The sequence below is a fragment of the Humulus lupulus genome, chromosome 5, assembly GCF_963169125.1.
Source record: "Humulus lupulus chromosome 5, drHumLupu1.1, whole genome shotgun sequence".
In the NCBI taxonomy this organism is placed as follows: domain Eukaryota; kingdom Viridiplantae; phylum Streptophyta; class Magnoliopsida; order Rosales; family Cannabaceae; genus Humulus; species Humulus lupulus.
This window is the reverse complement of record NC_084797.1, coordinates 213,527,032-213,543,740: the sequence shown is the minus strand read 5'-3', so window position 1 is coordinate 213,543,740 and position 16,709 is coordinate 213,527,032. Positions and strand designations below refer to the sequence as shown.

At 31.3% G+C, this 16,709-nt stretch overlaps 1 protein-coding gene and 2 long non-coding RNA genes across 3 annotated transcripts; all 3 read left to right on the top strand.

Annotated features, from left to right (window-relative positions):
- The first annotated feature begins 5,801 nt into the window (after positions 1–5,801).
- LOC133833964 (uncharacterized) lies at positions 5,802–6,045 on the top strand. The gene is made up of 2 exons (XR_009893236.1): positions 5,802–5,866; positions 5,933–6,045. It is a non-coding gene; the product is annotated as an uncharacterized LOC133833964 (long non-coding RNA).
- A 180-nt stretch (positions 6,046–6,225) lies between these two features.
- On the top strand, positions 6,226–7,983 carry LOC133833963 (uncharacterized). The gene is made up of 5 exons (XR_009893235.1): positions 6,226–6,311; positions 6,493–6,537; positions 6,666–6,772; positions 6,877–6,907; positions 7,910–7,983. It is a non-coding gene; the product is annotated as an uncharacterized LOC133833963 (long non-coding RNA).
- A 46-nt stretch (positions 7,984–8,029) lies between these two features.
- LOC133779937 (uncharacterized) lies at positions 8,030–10,719 on the top strand. Its single transcript, XM_062219833.1, has 4 exons — positions 8,030–8,281; positions 8,601–8,838; positions 9,439–10,003; positions 10,674–10,719. Exons 1-4 carry the CDS (start codon positions 8,030–8,032, stop codon positions 10,717–10,719), a joined length of 1,101 nt encoding a protein of 366 aa, XP_062075817.1.
- The last annotated feature ends 5,990 nt before the right edge of the window (positions 10,720–16,709 follow it).

Below are 16,709 nucleotides of genomic sequence, written 5' to 3'. Positions count from 1 at the left end.
TATATTATTGATAGAAGCACCCTTAATAAATTTAATGCTTCTAAAATTTTAATTATGTAAAAAAATTTATCAAAAATAATTAACTATAAGTGATATTAAATATTTTAGAGGTATAATAAAAAATAAAATTTTAATATTTGATAAGAATATTTAGGTCAATTTACTAAAATAATATATTTGGTAATAATTAATTAATTAATTTGGTTAAGAAAAACAAATGTGTACTACTTTTTGTTTTGGTTAAAAATCTCATTTTAACTTTATAAACTATGTTTTATTTAATAAAATGTAACATTGGTGACCTATGTGAGCCCAAATATAAAGATTGGGGATCTAATTGCTACAAAAAAAAGTTGGAGACCTAAGTGATAAGTGGCAAAGCTTGAAGACCTTAAATGTTATTTACCTATAAACGTATCAAAAACTTAACATTAACAAAAATTTACACAACAGTTTCTAAATTTTTGCACAAATAAACCAAATCAACTCAAATAAACGTACAAAAAGCTTAACATCAAACATATGAACCACAGTTCTTATGACCAAGTAAAATAAAAATGATTTTGAAGGTTCCAAGTTGTTAACAATTAATTTAGACGGTCTTTGTAGTGAGAAACACTTTCATTAAGTCATTTCTTCTAAACCTTATTTCATAGAAAAAAATATTTTTTTTAACAAAAGAAAACCTCATCATTTCAAACTCTTATATATATATATATATATACTAGCAGAAAGCAACGTGTAATGCATGTTTGCTTAGTTGTATTGAGAAAATGTGTGAATTTAGTTTTTTTTTAACTTTCTTATTAAATTTTATTATATAATCAATGTCATATATTTTAAAAGAAAATGTTTAATATAATGTATGACATAAATATATTACTAAAAATATTAATGAAATTCAAAAAATAACATTGTTGATAAGTATTTGGTAGTTTTTTTTTCGAACGAGTGATTTTGCTAGTGAATGGTTTTAAAGGCTATACCTTTGTAAATAAAAAAATAAAAATAAAATTGTCTATAGTTTAATAAGGAAGGGGATTTTGTCTGAAAAAAAAAATTAAATAAATAAGGGGGTTAATTTGTGTTTGTAATTTGGGATGATGATTCATCATTGTTGTCATCTTGTGTGGCTTCAATGGACAAAATGGTGAAATGATTGTATTTGACATTCTTCATTTTTCATCATCTGCAAACACTTTGATTGTCCATTTTTTTTGTTGCTAATTTATTCGCAACACTTTCAATGTATTGGGGATTTTCCTGCAAGAACAATTTAGAGTTACTTTATATGAACTATGGCTTTTTTTTCATATGTATTAATTTGAAATGTACTAATATTTATTCTTACCTCTATAGAATTTTCCATCAACTGGACTGCAGAACAACCAAATGTCTCTTCTACTACTTCTCCGAACATAACAGCATCAAGATTTCCAGTATCATCTTCTAGTTGCACATATGCCCTAGCACTTAAAATTTATTTAAACATATTAGTTTTAATGTGAATATTAGTACTTTTTAAAAAAATTATAACTTTTTTACAAATTTAATTAAAAAAGTGCTCACTATGGAGTGGGGGGCCCTCGCTGTTTGCACTTTGGATTTTCGCAAACAACTATTTTGTCATATTTTCTATCGCATGTCGCACACGACGTGTTATAGTACATTTGGGCAAAATCAATTATATTTATCTTTGCTTCCATCCATAAGTATGTTTTCTGCATCAAATAAGAATTGTTCTTTAGACTTTTTAAAATTGTATTTTGTTATTAAATTTAAATAAAAAATAATATTTACCTCCATAGGTTTCAAAGCCTTCATCGCACAGGGACTATCACAAATCTTCATGGTTTTTTGAAGTCAAGCAGATGATAGAGTAGTTGATGGATGTGTCAACGATGTTTCAATAATACTTTTGATTTTCAGTGTATTTTTATTCGCCCTTTAGAATAAAAAATGAATAGGAAGATTATATGAAAATAATATAATTTAATGTAATGTAATTGGAGAAATATGTGTGTTTTGATATCGAGTATTACCATTGCTTCAATACAGTTGCCTTTGGAATTTGAGGATTGATTGTGAAGGTACTTGATGAACGTGATGACAGAGACAATCATTTGTTCAAATTGAGATTTATATTAATGAAAGTATATCGAAGATAGATAAATATATAAGTTATGTATTTCTAAGTACCTCTATATGTTCAAACAACTATTTGTGTTCCCAGTATTATTGGGTATTCTTCAATAATTTTTGTCATTATTTTCCATTCGTCTTGGACAAACCGAGTCCACATAGTCAATTGTATTGGGTTGAAGCTGCAAATTAGATTGAGTAAAAAATGTTAGTGTACATTTTGTAAAGTAATATCCATACTAGATTTAATTGAAAGTATGTTTTTGTTTTTTTACCTTTCATCAATAAGATATATCTCTTGGATTGTTTGTTGTTGAAATTCTGTTGTGATCTCTTTTGTTGGCTTAATTTGGATGGCAATAGCTAAGAAATATACATATTGAAATAAGAAAATGGTTATTTTGATGATAATCAATTTGTATAATAACGGAATTTGAAATACCTATTCGTTGAGTTGAGTCTTTGTAAGAGTGCAAAACTGTAAATGGAACAATGTTATATTTTGGCACCTCTATTTGATTGTCTTGTTCTTCTACATCTTTTATTAGTGTTCTTGAGTTGAGAGTCCAATCATATTCATATGGTCCAATCTTGTGCCTTGGGTTTGTATTTTTGACAAGGGCGTCATAGATATAATAAGAGTGAAATAGTTTTAAAGTGTCCTCCCTACAGTCAATATTCGTTCCAAAAATTAATGATTGGACTCGATTCCCCTGAACCAAAATTTAAAGAAATAATGACTAACATTGTATTATATGAGTTGCAAAAGATAAATAGAGGTATGCTACATTCATTTAAAAGAGTATTAATAATTTTCAAAGTAATATATATTCTAACAAATATGATACCTGTTGGTCGATTAATATTAGATTTTGGTATTTGACTAATGAGTTTCACACTACAACAATTATGCCCATATATTACATTAAAATATAGCATATTTTAATAAGTGTTATGGTCGCATGGTAATAGAAAAAGACACGGAAAATGGCGGTAAATGAAATACACGGGCGCCAAATGAAACAAAAAAGCAATCTGTAAGGTTGAATCCCTAATTTATCTACACGCCTCCTCTGTTTCTTTCTCAAACTCAGTAACTCTCTCTCTTTCTCTCACTCGTTCAATCTTTCTTTCTTTCTCTCTGTTAGTTGCAGGTGTGTAACAAGGTGATGGGGCATGCGGCTTGGTTCGTGTGACAGGGAGGCTTGACTCTTGGGTCTACGGCGTGGCTGGCTCGTGGGTGTGACGGTGCTTGTGGCGGTGGGTCTACGGCGTGGCTCGACTCGTGGGTCGGTCTTGTTGTCTCTACAATCTGTTCCTGTTGTTCGTTGTCTTCCTCCGTCTCATCTACCACAACTTCCCTCCCCATGTTTCGCCGACTCCGACGGAGATTGACTTGCAGAGAAATGGTCCAGCAGGCTGTACAGGGAGGAGCTCCAGCTGCTTACGCCCAAGAAATGGAGAGGCTAACCGCTAAAGAATCCCTTCTTCTTGCTGTGAGTCTCAAGTTTTAAGAATTTGTGTATTGTAGTTGATAAGACCTAGCATTTGAGCTTTGAATTTGGGATTATTTATTTATTCAGTTTTAGGATTCTGGGGGTTTTTCCAAGCTTCAATTTTTATGGGATTTTTACTTGTTCAAGCTAATCAGGTCGCCATTCTTGGAGGGTCGGTGGGATTTTTTTCAGGGCTGATGTCTTCCACGCAGTAGTTGAGGTGAGTCTTTCTTTGATTTAGAAAGCGATTATTTCATTCTTTGTTTCAATTTGTTTGGCAAAAGAGATGACTTGCGGCTCATTAGATTATTTTGCATATGCTTTTTTCTTTTTGAACTTTCTCTCACTCTTTTCCCTCGTTGAAGAATAGCAAAATAAAAAGGGTAATCTTTATTTCTCCTTCGACATTGACAAAGAGTTTATGATTTTTGTTAATATTTTTCACATGCAGCAATAATTCAAAGTTTACCCATACCAGTTTAGGTCAATGTATATCATGTGCCCATAATAATAATAAGCAATTATAAACTAACATATGATGCTGAACACTACTTGAGTTGTCAACTCAAATTACAAGTTACTGAACTTTGATCACTCATAAGAAGTTAATTCAAGTAGTGATGAGCACCCATACCAGTTTCCTCCATTGCTGCCTGCTATGATGTGCATAATCTCTTTTCTTAGCTGTGGTTATCTCTGTTTTTGGTCTTGATGATTAACTGTTATATGGTTTTTTTTTTTTTGTGTTACAATTTGTACTTGTTTCTGTTATAAAGAAATAATAGTCTGGTTGTTTTCAATATATTGTTTTGGGTTATCTTTCAGGAGAGTTTTGGTTGCGTTGGACTTTGTCAAAGAAAATTTGTCAGGATTATATTTCCCATTTGATCTGTGACATTCCATATTCCAATTTCTTCTATGTTGACCAACCCTCTTTGACCCATTTTCTCTGTATTTTGGTTTGTATAGGCACGAAGTTCAAAATTACTTTGTGTTAATAATAAAAGGAGAAAAAAATGGCATCTTTATTTTGTGTTAATAATGTTAAAATCAGAAGCTTCTAATTTTGAAAGATGAGAATATACTAACTTGGCCATGTTTATTAATCTTCCCAAAGTCTTAATACTTTATATGGTTTAAAGATGATTTAAGCACTGATACCATTTTTATTAGCCCAAGTTTGCAGTGAGAAAAGGTTATGGTTGGAATCTGAAGCTAATGATTTTTGACATTTTTACTGCAATAACGAGAAAGATTTAGTATGTTCATTATAGAAGCTATATATTCGACATAGCAACAATAAATTAGCTCAATGTGAAATGAAACCTGTTTCAATCCACTTTTACCATTAAATTTGTTTTATGCATTGTAGAGTGTAGTTTTTGAATTTGAATCATGGACTTTCTATTTATCTTGTTCCGATCTGCAGTCCATGCAACGAGGCGATCCAACTTGGGTTGGTTATATAAATGCCTTCTTAATCTTTTCTGGAGTGGTATGGCTTCTATCTTTCAAGAACTCGAATAAAGTAATGTGCTTTCTGCTTAAAATTGTAACACTTTTGTACAGAACTAATGGCAAGTTGAAATCTTAATATTTAAATCACTTTTATGGACTACAAGGAGATTATTGGAATGAATCAAGTTGTAGTGTGAGATAGAAGTTATTTAGGACAGTTATAAATTTTCAATTCATTAATATGTTTATTATGGCAGCCAACAAGGTTTGACAAGTTTTGGTATATGATTAACTTTTGTATGAATTTCTTGAAAAGTTTGTGTATACACTTGAAAGACAAAAGCCTAAATTATGTAATTGCGAAATTGCAAAATTTAATATCTGATTTCTTAAGTCATGCACACATGAGAACTTATACTGCAATTTGATGTTTTCTTAGATATTAAATGCTTTTCTCCCCCTCTATAGCAAAGTTTTGTTGCTTATTCTTTGGAAAACCGACATAGATGTTCCTTTAATATCTTTAGATTTCTGACTTCCTTATGTTTTAATTCATAGAGTAAAGAATACAAAGAAAATAGAGTTGCTGATTGTGTTCATTTTAAGAATTAAATGATCTTTTTATTCAGATTAGAAAAAGTAAATTCGCAAAGATTAACTTGTTTATTGACTAGTTGATTTGATTTTTTTTTCAGTCAATTGAGGTGTTGACCGAATCTCAATATTTCCAGAATGTTATGCGCGTTGGTTTCCGGCTGAGATCAACTTTGGTAAAGTCCTCTTTTATGTTAATACTGTGAATTCTGTTATAATGTCTAATTTTGTCAACTTTTTAGGTGGCTGCTATATTTAGAAAATCATTACGATTGACTCATGAGAGTCGCAAGAGTTTCTCTACAGGAAAGATAACAAATATGATTACCACAGATGCTAATTCACTTCAGGTAAATATGATTCAGATTTGTGTCTTATTTTCCCCTATCCCCTTCATTTTTACCCTTTTTCTAATAGTTTCTTTCTAGTATGTTCTTGTTTCCAGTTATTTTATATTTTCTTATCCTGAGAATAAATTTCTTGTAGTTCAATAACTGGACTGTTTTCTCTTTATTGTTTCCTGCCTCATTATACAGGTGGGGAATTTGGCTGCTCCAGTTGAAGAATGGACCGTTAGTGGGACAGTTTTAACTGCACTAATGGACGTGGAGAGAAGACATGGTACTACTGTAACCTTTATTTATGCATTCAGATAGTAATTATCATCCATCAAAGTTCTCTGCCATCTGTAAATAAAAGTTTGCAAGGATAATTTTGGAAAAATATTTGAAAATTTCTGCTCACTGCCCTTCTTGATGTTTCGTTTCTTATTTGAAATTTATGGAAATCTCATGTCTTTCAGGAAAGTTTAAGCCTGCAATCAAGAAGGCCATGGTGGAGCTTCAAGGTAATATCTTAGAAGCAGACTATTTACTTTGGTATATGGATTAGGTCTTATTTGAACCTTTTTCTTTTTTCATGTGTTTTGTGTCAAAGCAAAGCAATGCTAAGAATTTTATCTCTTGTTCTCATTAGGAACACTGTAAATGGCGATAAGCGATGGTGTTGTACTTACCTTCTTGCTCCTTCTGATCCTTTGTTCGTTGAACTTGGAGCAGCTTTTATTAAACGACAAATCGAAGGTGCATTGATTTTGCCATTGTATAAATAAATTGTGAAATAATCTCACTTTGTGTTAACATTGACTAATTTTTTGCTGGTTTACATTTTGTATGGAATGCTGCAGAATATGGAGATGTGACAGATATATACAATTGGTAATTCTTTGCATTTGCATTTTATTAATGTTCAAATAACTTCACTACTTTAAACATGATTATTTATTTATATATATATGTGTGTGTATATATATATATATAGAGAGAGATAAACTCAATTATCTTCTCTACTGGCGGAACTATTCTTTCTTTCATTATTACGTTTTCTGAACGTCATTTTAACTTTAATTCATGGTTTACCTTCATAATGTAACTATTAAAAATAATCTATGTGAAAGTCATATATGATTTGGGGTTTGGGATTTGAATATTGAGGTTGCTCATGGTATTTCATTATGCTTACACTCCCTTAAATTCGTTCTCAATGTAAAGTGGCTAGAAAATCTGTATAAGAAGATATAATTGTAAAATCTCTTCAAACGTATCATGCAAGTAATTGTAAAATCTCTTCAAACGTATAAAAATTCCACTCTTTAACCTTTGAAGGAGTGGGTTGTTATAAATCTATGGATATAAAATATATGTATCTCATTTTGTTGCACTAGGATAGGATCTTGGGATTTTATATTTGCTAACTTTTACGTAGATTGGTCATTCAATCTAAGGTGTGTTTTCACCATGATTAAGATGCATGAAGTTTTTATTCCTGTTTAACATCAAAAATTAATAATGGCGGCAATGATGATGATTAGGAAAAATAGGAAAATCATAATAAACAACATAAGACCTAGAATAATAGAGAACACCAAAAAGTCTAGTAGCTCGAAAGGAAATAAAGGACTATGTTGGTAAGCAAGCTCTTATCCTAACCATACCAGAGTGCAAAGACAAGTTTCAGGTGACATGCATGTATAATTTTTCTATGTTTTATATAAGTAAATTGAAATGCCTGGCAATATTTTTCTTTTAGATTAAAGAAGGAATATGATTTAGTACATCAGTGACTTGTGCTCTTCAATCCGTTCTTTCAGCATGAAACTTTTCTAGTAATTGTTATATATCTGCCTTCCATGATGAAACAATAAATATTTCCTTTTGTAGGATGTATTATTGTACAACTTTTTTGGATCATCTCCTTTGGGAGAACAATGGAAGGTTATATGCAACTACACCACATAACAAAATTCGAATCATCTTGTTTTTGGATCAGTTCCTGGATCCATGTCAACCAGTTTTTCACTCTTTGATAATTCCAAACATTACATTATGTTGGACGAGTTGAAGCAATTATACATTGTTGTTTCATGTACAAAGCAGAGATTATGGATTTGTGATAGCACAGAGCAATCAAAGCCTATGTTTGACTATTGGATTAAGAAGTGTCTTGTTCATATTAAACAACTTGATGATTCACTAGTATCTTCAATGCAAGTCCCAAGCAGTCAACAAGAGTGGAAATCACGGGGCATCAAGGTTTGCTTGCTATGTTTTTAATTATTCTATTTGTTCATACATTTGTGATCAGATTTCAAGAAAAGTGATATTTAAGATGTTATTGAAGATTTCAAGAACAAAAAGTTATCATCTGTTTTTATGTTGTTACTATGCCTTTATCTTTGTCATCATCATCAATATTATCTGTACCACTATTTTATCTGTTTGTGTTCATTTTGCCATGTCCTGCAGCATGGTTTTGGCTTTGGAAAAATAAAATATTTTCATCACTCCTTCCCACAAGATATGCCATCCTTTTCAACTTGAAAACTTAGCAATTAATTCTGTCTTCCTACAGCTGTATTATGAGCACAACTACGAAATGGCCTCAATTTGCTTTGAAAAATCTTGTGACATATATTGGGAAAGAAAATCTAAAGCTGCTAGCCTTAAAGTTATGGCTGATCGTATCTATTCTTCCAATTCTCAAGAAGCTAATTCTCTCCTTAGGAAAGCTGCTGAGATATTCGTAGATATAGGCGAAGCTGATTCTGCTGCTAGATGTTTTTGTGATTTGGGGGAGTATGAAACCGCAGGTATAACTTTCTAAGTAATTTTACTGCAGTGCTTGATTCTGTAAACTTGTCTTTTTTTGAGTATGAAATGCTATTCCAGTTTTAAAATAAGTCTTGCACTTGATGCATTTCCCTTTTGTACTGTATTCAGAATTAACTTACAGGCATCGAATTCCATAAATTATTGATTCAATTTATCACTGTTCATCATGGCTTAAATTACATGAAGCATTGTTCATTGTGCTTAAATGATTGCAAGTTTCACATAGAGAGACAACTTTTGAACTCATAGTTAGTGATCTAAGGGAATTCATGTGAACAAATCTTTTTTCCTTGTTAGATTGATTGGTTTGCTTGGAAAAACACGGAAGATTTTCTTCTTTTATGTAGCTCATGTTTACACAATCCTTTATAAACTTGGACTGGGGTTGTTTGAAGCAGAATATATCCTGACCTTAGTCCTTGTTCAAGGAAGAGATTTGATTTTTTGTTTTAAAAAAAGCAAAACACTAACAAATAAAATAAAAAGACAGACTAGCAAACTAATCACATAATGCTTACAGAGTTCAATACTTAGTTCTACTATGATTTTACCTAATTTTTATAACTATCATGACACAGGTAGTGTATATTTGAAAAGTTGTGGCGAGTCTAAGCTACAAAGAGCTGGAGAATGCTTCACTCTTGTAGGTTGCTATGAGCGTGCAGCTGATGCCTATGCTAGAGGAAATTTTTTCTCCAAGTGTCTAAATATATGCACCAAAGGGAAGTTATTTAGCATGGGTTTGACGTACATAGAGCACTGGAAACAACATGCTAAGAAAGAGGGTGATATAAACACTAAGGCTGAAGAGATAGAAAAAATTGAACAGGAGCTTTGGAAGGGATATGCTCTCAATTGCTATGTGCTCAAAGATACTAAATCCATGATGAATTGTCTCAAATCATTGAAATCAATGGATTTAGTTCGTAAATTTTTGAGGCCATTAGGTTGCTTTAATGAACTTATGTTGTTGGAAGAACAATCAGGAAATTATATGGAGGCTGCAGAAATTGCAAAGCTGAAAGGAGATGTACTTTCTGTAATAGATCTTCTTGAGAAGGCTGAGAAGTATAAAGAAGCAGCAACTCTTATTATTTCCTATGTTCTTGCCAACTCACTCTGGTCATCTAGTAAAAAGGGCTGGTTTACTTTTGTGTATCTTGTAATGTTTCTATTTTTCATTTTTGAAGTAAAAATTGTTCAAGATTATAAAATTTTATTATGTTATGCTTTCAAACTTAAGTTAGAACTAAGATCTCATGAAGTAGACACATTCATGGTTTGAATTAGTTATTGTTTAATGTAATACTTATGGTTTATCAATCTATTGAGAATTACATTTTATGATTAATTTTGAATTTTTTTTTACCAAAATACAATAATGAAAATTTTTTAATTAAAAAAAACCATATAAGTATACTTATCAAAATAAAATTTAAAATTTTATTACTATATGTTATGATTTAAAAACATATTATAAGCGTAAAAAATCGTTATGGTTTATATAATATAACAAACTAAAAATGTTATCAAAATAATCAAATGTAACAGTTGAAAAGTGTTATGAAAAAAGTACAAGATTAAACTTCAAATTTATAATTAAAAACTCTATCTAAATGTTATTATTTGAATATTATAGCACCTAAAAATGTGTTATTGAATAGTTTAAGATAACACCGAACATAACATTCAAAAACTGTTATAGAAAAGACTAGTCTTTTAATAACAGGGGCTATGTTAGCATTTTCAGAAGTGCTATCAATAGTCCTGGATAGCAGTTTTTAAGTGTTATGAATACTGTTTTTTCTTGTAGTGTCAAATTGTTCGCTTTGGAGATTTGTCTGCCACAATCATCTTGATTTTCAAATGTTTTGTATTTGGGGTGATCTTGTTGATTGAGATACATATTGTCGGCATTTTTTTCCCTGTGAAGATAGAAGAATATTAAACACATAAATATAATGTATTTGAATTACTAATTTATGAAATAATGGAATAATGGATTGAAAATAGATTAATAAAATTAGTGAATGTTACCTACGTAAACATTAATTTAAACATGATAATGATAATAATTATGTGTACACAATATTTTTGGTGTAGATTTTGTCAAGTTTATTAGTGGTCACTGGTTGAATTAAAATCCTCATTGTAGATGCTATATTTGCCCTTGATAAAGTCTTGTATAATTGACCATGCAAAAACATTGGTTGTGGTAAATAAATCCCAACATAATCCAATGTTTGGCCTTGTGACTTATTTATGGTCATTGTAAAACTTAATCTTATAGGAAATTGAGTTCGCTTAAGCGGAAAACCACTGTTATCATCCACATCTAGTAAGAATGGTATCCTTGGAATGCATACTATTTTTCCCATATGATGTCCTATGACAATTTTAGCATCTATGACATTTCGATTGAAAGCCCAACAAATCAAACGGGTTCCATTGCATAACCCCGCTGAAGGATTAATGTTTCTTAGGAGCATGATGGGATAATTTTTCTTTAGTAATAATTCATGAGGCAGAAGTCCATTAGGCGTTAATATGTTTAAGAAATCTTCCATAACTGATTGCTTAGTGTTGACCCTCGATTTGGTCAACGACACGGAGTCAAATGTACAACAAAGTATAAAGCAAGAATGAGAAAAATGATCTAACGGAAAGGAAGAAAATACCAAGGAATTATAGTGGTTTGGCCCCAAAAAATGGTACTGACCTATGTCCACTTAGTGATATTGTTATTATTGAATCTCAAAGTCATGATCAAAGAACTCGGGTTCTTGAGTTTCACAAACCTTAAATGTATTACAATAAGACGATGTACAATTCACTATAGCTCTTTTTTCTCTCAATATTTAGCAAAAAGATTCAGGAATGAAAAGTTCAAAAAGTCCCTTCCTTGAGCTATTTCATGCATATTTATAGGCTCAAGGAGGGTTACACATGACAACGTGCCCTATCTTTCCTTAATAATCGCATATCAAGATAATAATGAAAAAAATATTCAATGCAGTTATTATAAGATTACAGGTTAAGAAGGAAATAAATTAGGTTATGCGACTGGCCTGGTCGTATCAAAAATTAACCCTGACGATGCGGTGTGCTTCTGGTCGATAGTCGAGCAGTACTTTCGCCACGTGTCAACCACGTGTGAGAAATTCTCGCCAAGTCATCAGCAACCCATTTTTGGGTAAACACTTAGTTTTATCTATTGTCTCATCTACACTGTAATATCGCTGGACTTCACCTGGAAACCTTTGAATTAACAATGCATTTATTTCATCGACAAAACTATTCTTTGGTGTTAGTATGGCCCGATTCATCATAGTTGACATATTTCCTGAATATTCTTGAATGTTGTGGAAAAATTCTTCTATTAAGAGATCTAATGAAGTCTTGTCATCATCATAGGGAACAAGCATCCCATTTAGTATTTTTATGGTCTCATCTTTTGTGTTGGGTGGCAATCCATTGCCTATTGCCAACACATAATTTGAAATCATTGGATCTAATCTTGCTCACATACTTTTAGTTTGTCGAAACTTAGTCAATGTAGGCAACAAGTAAGAATGAACCAGGCTGGAATTAACCTACTCTTGTCTAGTCCCTTTATGAACCACAGGTAATACTTGTCAAAAATCTACCCCGAAAACAACAACCTTTCCACTAATGGCTACGTCAGAATCGTTGATGTCTCATAACATTTTTTCTAATGCCTTTATGTGTGTTTTCTTGTCATCGGTGCCTCATCCCATATTATTAATTCTGTTGCACAAAGTAGGTTTGCAAGTGCAATTTGTTTGCTCACACAACATGTGGTTTTTTTCGCCAATATCAAGTGGAAGCTTAAAGCGTGAGTGAGTTGTCCGACCTCCCAGAAGTATAGATGCAACCGCACCTGATGAAGCAGTTGCAAGTGCTACCAATTTCTTGATCGTATTGTTGCCAGAAGTTCCCTGTATAGGAATTTTTTCCCTGTCCCACCTGGGCCATCTACAAAGAATGCATCATTTTTGTTTGATAAAAAATTTTCCAACACTACGTTATACACTTGTTCTTGCTTGCTATTAAGTGATCTCGAAGATGTAATATCTTCTTTTGGAATTCCAACACTCAACTCATCATCGATTTCTCTAGATTGAGATTCATTTCCATCAAAAGAAATGTCTTCATCAAGAAGATGGTAAGAGTTAATATTTTTCCCCATTGATTCAATCGTTGAAGAGATTGACCTCAATACGTGATATATTTTAATCGATGTAGAATCTCTTGATGATTTGAAATCAATTGACATATCTTCCTCAAAATGTTCCCAAAGGTCTCTTGGATAGATTGGATTACAATATACCAATATTGTTGCGAACAGTCACCTCAAACTGGATGGCATTTGATATAAAGATGCTTCATGTAAACAGTCTTCTAAGCTACTGTCTCTTTGTAACAAACCATGCATTGTGACTGCCTCACAACATGTTGGGGCCAAAATTCCCTTGACTGTTCTAAGATCTTCAAAAGGCAGCGGTCCCCTTACATGGTTTAGCAATATCCGCATAAAATAACGCTCACCCTCAAATGAATTTGTTGTAACAATACGACCTATAACTGTTTTCATTTTTCGGGGAGTCCACTCTTTATGTTGATGGTTCCAAACATAATATTCAAGAATTTTTTTATACAGTTTTTTCTGCGCATTTTCATCTACTCGATTTAATGCAAAGAATTGTGTTAGCATAGATTTTCTAGAACAATCTAAATTGAGGATGTAAATTAGATCGTCGTTTGTTCGAAAAGTGACCAAGTGTTGATCGTCCAGATGTAAATGTAAACTATACACTGCTGGGGACATCTCATTGATAATAAATCCATATATTCTCCATATTGCTTCTGAGGGAGCAATCCATCGGGCTGATTGTGTAAAACGCTCTAGTCTAGTGCTTTGTAAAACATTCATTTATTCATTGGTTTATAAGAGAAAGCCACGTACTATAAAGATTTCAGTGGGGAATTGCTAAAACATGCAAGTTGGGCCCAATCGTTTAAAAAGAAAATAATAGTTTTCATGCAACGTTTAATAATTAAAGTTCAAGTCCCATTGATAAGTTCTGAAAGATAAAAATAACATAACATTGTTCTTTAGAAATAGGCATTTTAAACTGATCGTTTCTCGTCCAGAGGATGCCCCCACGCAATACACACTCTGACGTCGGAACCTCCCACATCACCACGCGTGCCATAGAGAAATCCTATTTGCTACCTGAAAGGGAAAGTAAGGGGGTGAGCTAAAAGCCAGTAAGGAAGTACAAATAACATACAAGTAAACACAACAAAACATATTCACATTCATACATCGTTGCATATCATACTTAACTTCATCATCATATGTCATCATCATAAACATCATTATTATAAACATTATCATAATAAACGTTGTCATCCTAAACATCATTGTCAAAAAATCACATAACATCATCATCATAAACATTAGCATCATAAACATCATCGTATCTTTGTGAACATGGCCCTCTATCTTGTCCATGTCACATCTTGAGGTAAACAGGATCTTTGGTCCTTGAATAACCTCGGCGCGTCCGCCCTATGAGTTACGTCTTTATATCTTAGTAACTCGAGTTACGTCTTTATATCCTTACTAATCCCTTTGTTGTGTCGCATTCAACACGCTAACAACCATTACATATAACTCAGGTTACGTCTTAGATCCTTAGTAACTCCTTTGTTGTGTCTCGTTCAACATGCTAACAACCATTACATATCATACAACATACAAAAATACATACAATCAAGTCATATAAAAGCCAAGGAAAAATACATGATTCCTTACATTCATCACCAGATCGTAACAACATCATATCACATGGTACATTTTCATAAATATCATTTATCCTTAAACAAGTTAATCTTACCATTCATAGCATAAACAAATTGAATTCTATCTAACTTCCTTACCTCAGGTCCAAGCTAAGTAAAATGAAAACTTCTCAACGAGCTTATACCATAATCAAAATAACATTCCTTAGCATAACATAAACTCTATTTTGCCCACTCATATAACTCATGTGTGGTGAGAGTAACTCACAACATACAAATATTCATAGTTACACATAAGGTCATAAAAGAATAGTGCACATTCTACTTATTTTGCATGCATGATCCTTCTATAAAATCTACATGGTTGCATAATAGACATAATTTTGGACGTGAAAGTGAATTTGCATGTAACATGCATAAGTGGGAACGTTGCGTAAATGTGGCGTTTAAAACGATAATACTACGCGCTTACTTCTATCGTTTTAAAAATAATAGACTTGTAACATGCTTTATTTACTATTAATTATCTTCTTAAAATTAATAGGTTTTTTAAATATCTCAAGACATTATTTTATTTCATAAAATAATTTAATTTAGCCATAAAAAAATGTGATAAATCTATTTATTATTTTTAAGTTACAAAGAAATAACAAAGGCTTGAAATTTATTTAAAATACCTATGATTATCATGTTTCCTTAGAAAATAACAATTTAATTTAAGTTCATAGAATTACATAATTGATGTGAGAAAAAATACAAGTTTTAGGTGTGGGAAAAATATGTATTTTGCTTGAATTATTTTAAGACTTAATTTTGTGTAACATAAATTCATATGTGAAAATCAAATAATTATTTTAAACTTATTAAACTAAACTTACAGCCATCATTTAAAAATCACAAGTGAATTAAATTCAACATTTTTCTTAATCAAATTAAAGAAAAACCTACCCATTTTATATTAAAAATACCACTTTTAATTTTACCATACTTTAGGATATTAATTTATTTCAAAATACTAATCAAATTCCTTTTATTAAAACACACTTTACATTTTTAAAAAAAAATTCCGGCAATCAAATTTATCATAAAATCACCATTCCTTTTTTTTTTTTTTCAAAACTCATATTTTCATCAAAATATAAAATAAAAAAAACTGAAGGTAATTATTTGTGCAAAAACATCATTTTAAGTGTAAATTAAAACATCATTTTATTCCCACAAATACAACATATCATTAGAGACATTTCTTATGCATGCACATCATTAGTTCATCAATCTTTTCACTAATTAATCACAAAATCAGCAAGCATAATTCATCATGAATTTTATCTTTTATCTCATGCCTCTCAAAAATTCATACAAAATCATACATGTCTAATTAGCACAAATAAATTACAAATCCTAACATGCTCTTATTATACAAATAATTCAAAGAAAAATAACTAACACATATTCAATTACAACCTTACAAAACCTTATTCTATTTCCAATGAGTTCATACATGCAATCCAACAAAACAATAATAACGACATGCATTAATACCATAGACACAAATATTCATATATGTCTTTATATTAAACCTAACATGTTTCTATCATTTTTCATGCCTACCATAATTTATTGATACATAATATCATATACATCTTATCAAATTTCATGGATCCAAATATCAAGATTCCAAATTATTATTACACCCAAATTACATAGGTCCTAGAACATGGATCTAACATATTGAAAATCATAAAAACATAAAACAAAATATAGAGGGGATCCTTAGACATGCTTAGGCTGAAATCTTCATGTATAAAATCATAAATTATCACTAATCATCATACATAGCAAATCAACACCAAAACCCCTTCATGCATGATCAAATAACACATCACCAACAAAATAACAAGAACACTAAATAACCTATTATCCTACCCAAAACACAAATCCACTTTCAACCATAGTCCCTCTAAAAATATCATTCAACAAATACCAATAACCACAAAATTGAGGGAGGGATTTCAATACC